We start from the raw sequence: 13,263 nt of genomic DNA on the forward strand, positions 1-13,263 counted from the left end.
ACGTGGGCCCGCAGCCGCTGCGTCGCAGAGCACCCTGGGTAATGTAGTTCTCACCGACTCATTCGCCTTCTGTTCTTCCGGTGGGAAGACTACGTTCCCCATGATGCACGACGAGCCCACCCCCCCCCCCCCCAGCGGTGAGCTGTGATTTGCTGCCTGCTGCAGGGAGCGAGTCTGCGCAGTGGGAGCGTGTGGGTGACCGTGGCGGCTGGCGAGCGTCGTCTGTCTCCTTCGTTGTCCGGGACTGCTCCGAGAAGCCAGAGATGGCCGGGAAAGTTCTGGAAACCATCGGGAAGTTTGGACTCGGGCTGGCCATCGCCGGAGGGATCGTGAACTCGGCGCTTTACAACGGTGAGCGGTCCCCCGGCGTCAGGTTGTTGGTGGGGGCCCGCTCCCTGGGCCCAGGCTCGCCCGCGGGAGCCCGGCCTGTGGGCCGGAGCTGCCGTAGGGGGACGGGGGACGGGGAGCGGGGACCCGCTCCAGGCCCTGCGAGTGGAGCTCTGCAGCTGTTTCCGAGCCTTTATCGTGGCTCTCAGGCGACTGGGTCCAGGCCCCACGCTGCGCCTCGGCATGATGCAGTCTGCAAGTTGATTCAGAAGTTGCAAACTTGTTCTGTCACGTGTAAAACTTCCTAACTGGGCTGAAGGCAAAAGATCATTTAATACTTTGGAGTTTGCTGACTTGGAGGACGGTTGGTTATACGGAGCTAGGAATTAGCATTAACCATTTTGCTGTTGTCCAGAGGACAATATCTTCTCAACTGATCAGCTATCTTTATTAGTCACATGTACATTGAAACACACAGTGAAATGCATCTTTTACGTAGAGTGTTCTGGGGGCAGCCCGCAAGTGTCGCCATGCTTCCAGCGCCAACATAATATGCCCACAACTTCCTAACCTGTACGTCTTTGGAATGTGGGAGGAAACTGGAGCACCCAGAGGAAACCCACACAGACACGGGCAGAACATACAAACTCCTTACAGTGGCTGGAATTGAATCTGGGTCACTGGTGCTATAATAGCATTACACTAACTGCTACACTACCATGCCTGCATGAAGGGTCATTGTTCTGAATTGATGTAGTTGTTAACTTTTCACGAAAGCACATTGGGTGGAATGCAATAGTAAAAGTTTTTAATGGGCAATGATAAAGTGTAGATGTCAAGATATTTCCCTTACGGGATTGTGGTAGTGGACATGTTATGTTTTGCAATTAGTATACATATGCTAAATGAATGCACTTTGATAGCCCATAAAAGCGCTAGTAAAGGAAACTTAAACCATGGCATAGAGATGCACTTGGAACAGTTGAAGGCTTCACTCTGCTTGTAGCCTTTCAAGGGAAAATAAGTTGTCTTTATTGCACACCCTATTTGCCCTTGAGCTGCTGTAATTTATTTTTCTGAACGTTATCTTCTATGCTTCATTGCCTGGCCACTGCAGTGAGAGTGGTAACACAAGTGGATGGGGTGGTAAAGAAGCTGTATGGTGTACTCGCCATCGGATGGGTTGTTGAGTATAAAAGTTGGGAAGTCGTGGTAGTTGTATAGAACTTTGAGGCCACATTTGGAGCATCATTTGCAGTTCAGATCACTGCACTACAGGAAGGATTTGGAGGCTTTGGAGAGTGTGCAGAAGAGGTTCACCAGGATGTTGCCTGAATGTAGGACTGTTCACCCTGACTACTGCTTGTTTAATATTCATGTAACCTTATGTTCTAGCTTCACCAGTTTCGTATCTCCAGTTTCTGGTGGGTCTGGTCATGCTTCCAGCTTGCCCTGACATATTCCTCATTGAAGCAGAGTTGGTTATTTGGCTTGCTAAAGCTGGAGGACTTGGGGATATTTCAGACCATCAGAATCCAATTCTGCCTCCTATGGGGCCTTTTGGATGCCCAAATTTAAAATGTTCCTTTTAAATCCAATGCTCTAAAATGAATAGAACATCCTCTAATATTTTACCAAATTCAACTGATTGTATTTGCTGTCTGCTTGGTAAGATCACTTGATACTGAAATTTGTATCATTCTGAATATTTTCCATGGATGCAGAAATTAATTTTGTCGTTCAGGGCAGTCCCTTATGGATTGAGGGTGACTTCCATTCTCATTCTGTAGGCTCTGAAGTGGCTGGGACCAACGTTGGGTTTGCAAGCTCTGCCATGGATGGGGCAGGAGGTAGTAGAATGGTCTAATGAGTAGGTGGTTTGGGATGAGCTACATTCCTGACACTTCTGGGCTTCCTTGTACTCCTGATGAAGAGACCTGAGTTAGTAAGTGCTGCCCAACATGCTGCTTCCTCATTTTGAGCAGACTTTGGCCAGAAGCTTCTGCAAGTAGGTGATTTTCTTTTTCCAAGGAGTCTTTGGGATCGACCTTGGGATTTTAGCTCTTCCCAGTAATTTCTTGCCCTGATGAAGCTTGTCATTGAGTGCTTGTTTCCAGAGTCTGATGTCATTCAAACATTGTGGCCCCCATCGGGAGTGAGGGGGGGGGGGGGGGGGAGTGTATTGAATTGTCAACATTTTGGGTCAAAACCCTGTATCAGGACAGACCCAAAACGTCAACAATTCCTTTCTCTCCGCAGATGCTGCTCGACCCGCTATGTTCCTCCAGCAATAGTTTGTTGCTTCAGATTCCAGCATCTGCAGTCTCTTGTGTCTCTTTGTAATTAAAGTCTCGATGCTGAGGATGCTCTCTTGGGAGAGGCCACTGACGATGATTTACTTTCCCTCCCATTGGATTTGGAAGATTTCATGGAGGCAGTCTTGCTCCCCCTCCAGTGATTTAACTCCGTCTCTACAAACTCATGTACAGACGCAATCAAAATGTTCCTCCATTCAAGAATGACCTTTCAATTACATAGTATGTTTCACAGCTTCAGGTTTCTTCAAAGTGCTTTAGGCCAACAAACTATATTTGAAACGTACTAGTTTTATGGGCAGTCAGCTTGCAAGAGTGGAACACAAATAGGTTTGGTAGAATGCCTTTTTTTAAACATAGTGACACATTGTTTTCACCTCACTGACAAATTGAAAATTATTTCCATTATCAATAATCAGAATTGATTAATTAAGCATCAGACAAAGCTTTTAAAATGGAGCAGATTGTATTTGTGTGTTTATTTTTTTCCCTGAAGTATGTAACTGCCAAATGAGGGCAAGTGATTTAAAGCAGATGAAAAATACTATGATGCTGGAGGAACTCAGCAGGCCAGGCAGCATCTGTGGAGAAAAGCAAGTGGTCAATTTTTCGGGTCAGGACCTTTCTTGAATGGCCAATTAAGCACTGAAGCATAAAATGGAAAGCATAGTGGCCAATTTACAAACAGCAGGCTTCCAGCTTTGCCATTGAGGTAATGACCAGATCATTTTAGTAACATTGAGCGAAGAAGGCCAAAATGAACAATTGGTCCTTAGGTGAGTTTGGAAAGGTGCTGTTAAGTGGTTACAGTCATATGCATCCCATTGTTTTGTGACTGAGTACAAAGCTGCCATGGTTTTTTTTAAGAAAGAGCATTTAATTGCCTCCCAGGGTTGTATATAAAATGCCACTTAAAGTGAACCTACAATCCTTTTTTTAAAGAAAAGTGATACCTGACTTTTATTTCCTTAGTTGATGCTGGGCACAGAGCAGTGATATTTGATCGATTTCGTGGAGTTCAAGATCTGGTTAGTGGTGAAGGCACACATTTCCTTATTCCATGGGTACAAAGACCAATCATTTTTGACTGCCGATCACAACCAAGAAATGTTCCAGTTGTCACAGGTAGCAAAGGTGAGTATAGGAATTATGCTTGCTTATGTTTGGTTTATTAATTAACATTGTACTGATCTTACTACGTTATTGTAAAATATGATATTCTTGAGGATTAGTAGGGATATACTGAGAATTTGAAGAGTTAATGTGCAGTTGAGTTGGTAGGATAGCAATATAGATTTTTGTCAAAATGGGCAGTTAGTTCTACCTTTATATTAAATTAAAAATGATGAAGCCACAATGGAGTACAAAATTGAATGTGTTACAGCAGTTAATGCAGTGTTAAGCAAGAAATGGCTGCAACTTGCACAATGGTCTTGAATTGCCCAACTTTGTTTCCCTATGTTACAGATTTACAGAATGTAAACATCACACTGCGTATTCTCTTCAGACCAGTGACTGACCAGTTACCCAGGATTTACACCACCATTGGTGAAGATTATGATGAGAGAGTCCTGCCATCTATCACAACAGAAATCCTGAAGTCTGTTGTTGTGAGTGTCTTGCTGTTTAGAGTGATGAGGAATAAGGATAAATACTTGTATGAACATTTTTAATTCTACATTTGCTGCACATTACAAAACCAGTGTTCTGCAGTCTGACCTGTCCACAATGGAAATTTTTCACCACAAACTAAACACCAGAACTGTACTTTAGCTGCTTTGACTGCAGTGCAATAGCTTTTGCCCCTTAATTTTTCTTTTTTGCTTACAAGTTGCGATAAGCTGGAAACACACGTTTGCTTCAGCAGTTGGTTGTTACACTTTTTCTGTCAACCTCTATTTCAACAGAAATGAAGAAGTTGAGGGTGGGTGTAGGATCTGTACAGAGTTAAGTGCCAGCAGGTAATATTCATTTGCACACCCTTCATTGAGCTAGTAGACCACTTTATAGGGCTTGGAGGTCAGGCAGTTTTGTGTGCAAAATAGGTATTGATGTTGGAGAAATTTGCATATAAACCCAAAAGAAGGTGAGAGGAGAGAAGGAGATCTGAGGGGTAAATTTTTTTTCCACAATGTGGTGATTACTTGGAACCAGTTACCAGAGGAGGTGGTGGATGCAATAACAACTTCTAAAAGGTGTTTGGACAGATACTTGGATAGAAAAGGTTTAGAGGAATATGGGCCTAATGTAGGCAAATGGGATTAGTGTAGATAGGCATTACAGTCGGCGTGGACAAGGTGAGACAAAATGGCTCATTTCCGTGCTATAAATTTCTATGATTCTATATTTGCTGTATGTTAAATAGTACACAGTTTCATTTACTATTTCAAATAGATGGCAAGGGTTGTTTATTCAGCCTTTTGCAGGATATTGGATTGGGTACAGTTTTAAAATTGCACTAGCAAGATGTGCTTTATTGTTTTCAAGTAATGGTGATGCTGTCTCCTGGAAAATTTGCATTTATTCTTGACTATAGATTTTTATTTATAAATTGTTCCTGTTTATTCCAACAATATTCTAAATTATTCCAATAATGAAATAGATATTTAAAAGTCCAATCTACCTAGATAAAAAGAGGACTGATTTTAAATTCTGCACAACAGCAATGTATTGCATCCATATCCAGGCAGGTATTTGAGCTGGAGGAATGAATATTAATCATCTGAACAAGTTTTCAGATAGAACAAATGGCACAGAAATTAGCCATTCAGCCCACCCCGTCTATACTGCCAATTACATTCTTCCTGTCTTATTTAATTCTATCAATTTAAACACCCACATGTATGTGTCATGGATCCGTAGCTTTTCCACATGCTGTCCTTGAATTGTACCATTTTAAATTGGATTCATTTCCATGTATTTATCCAAATGTAACTTAAAACAGAAATATCCAATGTTAGTGGATTTCATGTTATCATAGATGTAATATAATTTATGGTGATTTCTACTCTGATTATAATTTATTTGTTAAACCAATGCAAAATTGTGAACTTTCCAGGCCCGGTTTGATGCTGGTGAGTTGATCACGCAGAGAGAGCTGGTATCCAGACAGGTTAGCGAAGATTTGACAGAGAGAGCTGCTACTTTTGGACTCATCCTGGATGATGTGTCATTGGTAATATTTGTCTTTTCATCTGCTTTCTCTGCATTTTTATGGCTGTTTAGATTATTCAATTGTGCTTCAGTAGTTTAACTTTAAACATTCTTTGAGAAGAAATTTTAAACCATGGTCCAGTAAAGTTAAATCTTGTGATTTTTGTGATATATTTTGTTCCAGTAATGAATTTGATTGCTTCTGTTATATTAGGAATAGCTGGGGGAGGAAGGGGGGGGGGGGTTAGGGAGGTGACAATGACAGTTGTCTTTGCTAAAAAGCTGTATGAAATGTGAATTCTGAGCTTTTGAAGTCGACACACTATACAACTATCTATCTCCAAAAATTATGACTGTAACAATCTGAGTTTGGGAAACGTTATTATAGCATTTAATCCCAGAGCAGTCCAAATCTTTTTACGCAAATATGGTCTAAAACATCAACTCCATTAAAGATGATTTATTTCTAACATTGGAATTAAGGAACAGCAGTCTCATAGTTTTCAGCGAGAAACTGAGGCAAATGCAAATATTTTTTTAAAATCTGCAGATGCTGGAAGTCTGAAATAAAAACAGAACATGTGAAAAAACTCAGCAGGTCAGGCAGCATTTGTGGAAAGAGAAACAGTTAACATTTCAGGTCTGTGACTCTTCATCTTTTTTAAAGGTGAATGGACTCAGACCTGAAACATTAATTGATTCTCTTTCCACAGATGCTGCCTGACCTGTTGAGTTCTTCCAACATTTTCTGTTTTTACTTTAAAGTTCAGTATAATTTTTATTGTGTCTTTCATCACTGAACAGAATATGATGTAATTATGGGAAGTTTGAATATCCCAGAACAGAAGTGCACGGGATGGAGGTAATATTGCTGCTTGACGATAAAGCAGCTTGGTAGAAAGGACTAGAAACTAAATAGTAGGAGGTGGGTTCAACATATTGGAAAAGAATGGATAAAGTAAAAGGGAAAGAGAGTGCAGGAGAGGTTATTGAAGTCTCCGGAATAAAGAATAAGACAAAGTGTAGAAAGGGATAAGAATTTGAAAAGAGGGGTGTTGAATACAGGACTGAAGATGTTATATTGAATGCATGCAGTATATGATATAAGGTTGATGAGCTTGTAGCGCAGTTAGAAATTGGCAGATAGGACATTGTGGGTGTCACAGAGTCGTGGTTGAAAGAAGATCACAGCTGGGAGCTAAACATCCAAGGATACACATCCTATCGAGAAGACAGGCAGGTGGGCAGAGGGGGTGGGGTGGCTCTGTTGGTTAAAAAAAATGAAATCAAATCCTTAGAAAGAAGTGACATAGGATCAGAAGATGTAGAATCCTTGTGGGTAGAGTTAAGAAACTGCAAGGGTAAAAAGACCCTGTTGGAGTTGTATATGGGCCTCCGAATAGTAGCCAAGATGTGGGGTACAAATTACAACAGGAGATAAGATTTCTTTATTAGTCACATGTACATTGAAACACAGTGAAATGCATCTTTTGCGTAGAATATTCTGGGGGCAGCCTGCAAGTGTCGCCACGCTTTCGGTGCCAACATAGCATGCCCACAACTTCCTAACCCGTACGCCTTTGGAATGTGGGAGGAAACCAGACCACCCAGAGGAAATCCATGCAGACACAGGGAGAACGTACAAACTCCTTACAGACAGCGGCCAGATTGAACCCAGGTCGCTGGTGCTGTAATAGCGTTATGTTAAAAGGCAATGTTACGGTGGTCATGGGGGATTTCTGCATGCAGGTGGATTGGGGAAAATCAGGTTGGTACTGGATCCCAAGAGAAGGAATTTGTAGAATGCCTAAGAGATGGCTTTTTTGGAGCAGCTTGCGGTTGACCCCACTAGCGAAAAGGCAATTCTGGATTTGGTGTTGTGCAATGAACCAGATTTGATTAAGGAGCTTAAGGTAAAGGAACTCTTGGGAGGAAGTGATAGAATTCACCCTGTAATTTGAGAGGGAGAAGCTAAAGTCGGATGTATTGGTTTTACGGTTGAGTAAAGGTAACTACAGAGGCATGGGAGAGGAGCTGGCCAAAGTTGATTGAAAGGGGACTCTAGCAGGGATGATGGTAGAGCAGCAATAGCAGGAGTTTCTGGGAGTAATTTGGAAGACGCAGGATCAATTCATCCTGAAGAACAAGCATTCTAAAGGGAGAATGAGGCAACCGTGGCTGACACGGGAAGTCAAAGACCATAATAGCAATAGAGAGGGCATACAATATTGCAAAAATTAGTGGGAAGCTAGAGGATTGGGAAGCTTTTTAAAAAAAAACCAACAGAAGGCAACTTAAAAAAAGCAGTAAGGGGAGAAAAGGAAATATGAAGTTAAGTTAGCCGATAATAGAGGATACCAAAAGTTTTTTCAGTATATAAGGAGTAAAAGAGTGGACATCAGACTGCTAGAAAATGACACTGGAGAGGCAGTAATGGGGAACCAAGAAATGGCGGATGAACTGAATAAGTATTTTGCGTCATTCTTCACTGTGGAAGACACCAGCAACGCGCCTGAAATTCGTCAGTCAGGGCAGAAGTGAGTGTAGTCGTTGTTACTGAGGAGAAGGTGCTTGGGAAACTGAAAGGTCTGAAGGTGGGTAATTCACCTGGACCTGATGGACTGCATCCCAGGGTTCTGAAAGAGGTAGCTGAAGAGATTGTGGAGGCATTAGTAGTGATCTTCAAGAATCACTAGAGTCAGGAATGGTTCCAGAGGACTGGAAAATTGCAAATGTCACTCCACTCTTTAAGGGAGGGAGGCAAAAGACAGGAAATTATAGACCAGTTAACCTGACTTCAGTGGTTGGTAAGATGTTACAGTCCATTATTAAGGATGAGGTTTTGGGGTACTTGGAAGCGCATGATAAAATAGGCCAAAGTCAGCATGGTTTCCTTTCAGGGGATATCTTGCCTGACCAATCTGTTGGAATTCTTTGAGGCAGTAACAAGCAGCATAGACAAAGGAGAGTCAGTGGATGTCGTTTACTTGGATTTTCAGAAGGCCTTTGACAATGTGCCACATGAGGCTGCTAAACAAGATAGGAGCCCATAGTATTACAGGAAAGGTACTAGCATGGAAAGAAGATTGGCTGACTGGCAGAAGGCAAAGAGTGGGAATAAAGGGGGCCTTTTCTGGTTGGCTGCCGGTGACTAGTGGTGGTCTGCAGGAGTCGGTGTTGGGTCTGCTACTTTTCACGTTATATGATCTGGATGACGGAATTGAGGGCTTTGGCCGAGTTTGCAGATGATGCAAAGATAGGTGGAGGGGCAGGTAGTGTTGAGGAAGCAGGGAGTCTGCAGAAGGACTTGGGCAGGTCAGGAGAATGGGCAAAGAAATGGCAGATGGAACACAGTGTAGGAAAGTGTAAGGTCATGCACTTTGGTGAAAGGAATAAAGGCGTAGACTGTTTTCTAAATGGGGAAAGAATTTAGAAATCAGACGTGCAAAGGGACTTGGGAGTCCTAGGTGCAGGATTCCCTAAAGGTCAACTTGCAGATTGAGTCGGTAGTAAGGAAGGCAAATGTAATGTTAGCATTCATTTCGAGAGGACTAGAATATAAAAGCAAGGATGTAATGCTGAGGCTTTATAAGGCGTTGGTCAGACCACATTTGGAGTATTGGAGAGGGTCCAGAGGAGGTTTACAAGAATGATCCCGGGAATGAAAGGGTTAATGTATGAAGAGTGTTTGAAGGCTCTGGGCCTGTACTTGCTGGAGCTTAGAAGGATGGGGGGCAGGGGGTGGGGGATCTCAATGAAACCTACTGAATATTTAAAGACCAGGATAGAGTGAATGTGGAGAGGATGTTTCCAGTAATAGGAGAGTCTAGGACCAGATGTTCCTTTAGAACAGAGATGAGGAGGAATTTCTTCAGCCAGAGGGTGGTGAATCTATGGAATTCATTGCCACAGACAGCTGTGGAGGCCAAGTCATGGAGTATATTTAAAGCGGATAGGTTCTTGGATTAGTAAGGACATCAGAGATTATGGGGAGAAGGCAGGAGAATGGCGTTGAGAGGGAGAAATAAATCGGCCATGGTCGAATGGCGGAGCAGACTGGGCTGAATGGCCTAGTTCTGCTCCTATGTCTTATGGTCTTATTATAATATGCTTCCTTTAAGATGCCTCACAGCAAATTTCAATAATGAACAGTTAATTTGGTTTCTATATTTATTAAGGAGATAATACTAGTCAGAGTACTAAGTGTTTTTTTTACTTGCTTCCATTGTATTTTTATTTCCAATTAAATATGTGCAGTTTTTCTTTCATTTGAAAGATATCATCTCCAAAAATGCTCTTCACCTTGTGTTTTGGTGCTATTGTTAAAACAGCTCTATATTAATCCTGCTCATCCATGCTCTCCTTCCATCCTGTACCCTTAATATTTATCCAGTTTTCACTTGAAAGGTACAATGATCTTGTGGCTGTCATTTATATCCCTCAGCTCTTCAGTACTTTAGATTTGGATGGTATCCAAACCAAAGCAGGACTTCAATCTTGAGTTAGAAAATTGAGAATTCAAGTTCTGGTACATAATCCATCAAAAATCAGCCTAGAATTGCACATGTTCTGATGATCATTGTGTGGTGTCTTATGCTAACATAATAAATGAATATAGCAATAGAAAGAGGCTTCGTGTATTACAATAGCAATGCCCTGGAAGCATTGGTTGACTTGTGGGTGGAAGAAGGATTATAGATTGAATTACTTCAAATTCTGCAGACTTGAAAAGGAATAAGTGAAGGATGTCTAAAGCAGGAAGACATAATTTAGCATTTAGGGTAATGGTGGCTGCTTACTAAGTTTTCACTTTGGGTTGTTCTGGTGAAAACTGAAGTTTTCAGAACCACCACTTAACTGGCCTTTTAGACTAGAGCTGCTTCAAATCCAGATTACTCGTTGACAGCTACTAGTCTCTGCTGTGCAATGAGGTTCCCATAAACTGAAAGTAAATATGCACTTGGTGATTGCAGATTTTTTGACAAATGAAGTTGCTAGGTGATTTGAGTGTGATTGTTGGTGGAAGAATGTAGTTTAAAAGCAAATCAGAGCAAGTGTATGTGAGTGACTGTAATTGATCCATTACATGTGAACCTATATATAGAGAAGCTTTCAGAACAAAACTGGGTATATTAAAGTAGCCAACATAATATTGAGGTGTATATGGTAATGCATAATTGTACCTTGGTTATGCAGTCTGACTCTGGTGAAAAAGTGTCTGATCAGTACAAGATGATGTTTGACAATTCTGTGTTGTGAGGTTGTATCAATGGGAAAAATTCTCACCATTTATCCCATTGATACAATTTTGAGAATCCAATTTTCAGAATGCTGAATTTTTGAGATTCTGATTCCTAAAATTCTGTACCCCAGTAAATATACCATGAGCAGCTACTACTTAGCAGTGGGACCATGATCTTACAATCTCTGCAAGAATGTCTCACTTAAAAAATGCAGGATGAAAATGCACAAAGCAAATCCTACTTCCCTCATTGTCAATCTACTGCATGAATTACAGCAATTATGCTTTCTGAAAATAGGGAAGATAATCTCCAAACTTCTGTATAATTGGTTTGCTGACTGTGTTTGATCATCCATTTTATATTCTGATCCCACTTTTTTTTCTATAGACTCATTTGACCTTTGGCAAAGAGTTCACAGAGGCTGTGGAGCTGAAACAGGTTGCACAACAGGAAGCTGAGCGAGCCAGATTTATTGTAGAAAAGGTGAGTGCTGGGTGCATACCTACTTGCAATCCAAACAAGAAAACAAATAATTTATGAGAGTAAAACTAGTAAGAAGTTTTAAGCTTGTCAACCTGAGCAGTCATTCCCTCTAATCTGGCAAATTCTAGCAGTTCACTCTACCCCACTTGCAGTTAACTGCCCAATTAGATAACAATCTTGCATAAAGATAATTCTAGTTTCTCATAATGAATAGAAATTAAATATTTTTATATTGTGTTGTAATTGCAACAAATCTTAAAACCGTGGAAGCTTTTTTTGAGGTGCTGCATGTTTCTGTAGTACTGCACTAAAGAATCACCCATTAAGATGTTCATTAGTAAAGAATTTGGGGGAAACTTCTGTGGCCAGGATGGTTTGAATATGGAATTAGCTACCACATGGAATAGTTGAAATGAATAATGTAGATGTCTTTAGGGGATATTGGATAAATTTGTTAAGGAGAAGGGAATAGAACATGCTAATAAAAGCTAGGGTGGGAGGAAACTGGCAGAGTATAAGCACTGATGTATACAGATTAGGCAAAGAAACAATTTTCCTTCTGTAAGGCATTGCAACATTGTTTTGTTGGACAGGCTGAGCAACAGAAGAAAGCAGCCGTTATTGCTGCAGAAGGGGACTCCAAAGCTGCAGAACTGATCGCTGACTCCCTCTCACAAGTCGGGGATGGTTTGATTGAACTGAGAAAACTGGAAGCTGCTGAAGATATCGCCTTCCAGCTCGCAAGGTCCCGCAATGTAACCTATTTACCATCCGGTCAGTCAACATTACTCCAGCTGCCCCCACATTAACAAAGACCTTTGTCACGATGTGTTGTGTGTCCAAAATAGCTAAACCTTTTTATATGTATGTCCTTCCTCTCAATACAATTTTTTGTACCAAAACAAAAATTGTATTGGTAGACCAGGGTGAGAAAGAATTACATTAGGAAAAATAGATCAATGATTGGTTCAATGTTTAATTTTTTTCAGCATTCTTTCCGATGTGCTGTGATTTGACTTTTTAGTCAGCTGTGGTTGATGAGGTTTATTCTCTCTGCTGAGGGAATTGCCAGATTTAAAAAAACATTCAAATGACCAAGATCCAAAGTTATGTTATCAAAATTTTTTTTAGAAAAGTACTGAAAGCTATATTCACACAAAATAATGTGGAACATTGCAGAATTTAAGTAATAAAAGTTAGTGTGGAGCAAAATGATACACATTGTGTTAAAGCATGGTGTAAAATTGAAATGTGGATTAAAATCAATGAAAGCATGAAAGTAATGATTGTTCCTTCAATACAAAATGCTGTAGAATTTCTGTATCTATTCTGTGCTTTGAATAGCCAGTCTGAAAAATTGTATTTAATGACTGTTGTAATGGATGCACAGGTAATTTGTTTTTTAATTCAATAAATATACTGAAGTCACTAATATTTTGTGCTAGTTGTTTAGTTTTAATTGTGGCGATATACTGCTATTATAAATTGCATGTGCAGAATGGCATTGAATAGATGCAAATGTGCAGTGCTACAATGTGGTGAGATGGACTTAATTCTAATTTCTTTACTGCTGAGTCCCTTTGTGGAGTTGAGGGAGGGGATTTGTGGAGAAGAGGGTCAAGATAAACATTTCAATCCTTTCTTGACAGGAAGGAGTCAAACCATCATCCCAAGGATTCTGCATGCTAGTAGCTAATTTAGAATAATAGTTTTGGACATCTAAAACCTGCCACTCCTAGTTC

General features: G+C 40.9%; 1 protein-coding gene across 1 annotated transcript; it reads left to right on the plus strand.

The window, feature by feature from the left end:
* The first annotated feature begins 184 nt into the window (after positions 1-184).
* phb (prohibitin) lies at positions 185-12,953 on the plus strand. The gene is made up of 6 exons (XM_052038538.1): positions 185-351; positions 3,615-3,776; positions 4,110-4,252; positions 5,701-5,817; positions 11,426-11,521; positions 12,115-12,953. The coding sequence occupies exons 1-6, from the start codon at positions 264-266 to the stop codon at positions 12,328-12,330; spliced, it is 822 nt and encodes a 273-aa protein (XP_051894498.1). The 5' UTR covers positions 185-263; the 3' UTR covers positions 12,331-12,953.
* The last annotated feature ends 310 nt before the right edge of the window (positions 12,954-13,263 follow it).

The sequence above is a fragment of the Pristis pectinata genome, chromosome 25 (assembly GCF_009764475.1).
Source record: "Pristis pectinata isolate sPriPec2 chromosome 25, sPriPec2.1.pri, whole genome shotgun sequence".
Taxonomy (NCBI): Eukaryota; Metazoa; Chordata; class Chondrichthyes; order Rhinopristiformes; family Pristidae; genus Pristis; species Pristis pectinata.

Excerpts from the sequence above, each read along its gene's own strand:
- phb (XM_052038538.1), top strand. The coding sequence starts at position 264 with ATGGCCGGGAAAGTTCTGGAAACCATCGGGAAGTTTGGACTCGGGCTG. Across the intron at positions 352-3,614 it reads GAACTCGGCGCTTTACAACG|TTGATGCTGGGCACAGAGCA; the intron begins GTGAGCGGTCCC and ends TTATTTCCTTAG. Across the intron at positions 11,522-12,114 it reads CCAGATTTATTGTAGAAAAG|GCTGAGCAACAGAAGAAAGC; the intron begins GTGAGTGCTGGG and ends TTTGTTGGACAG.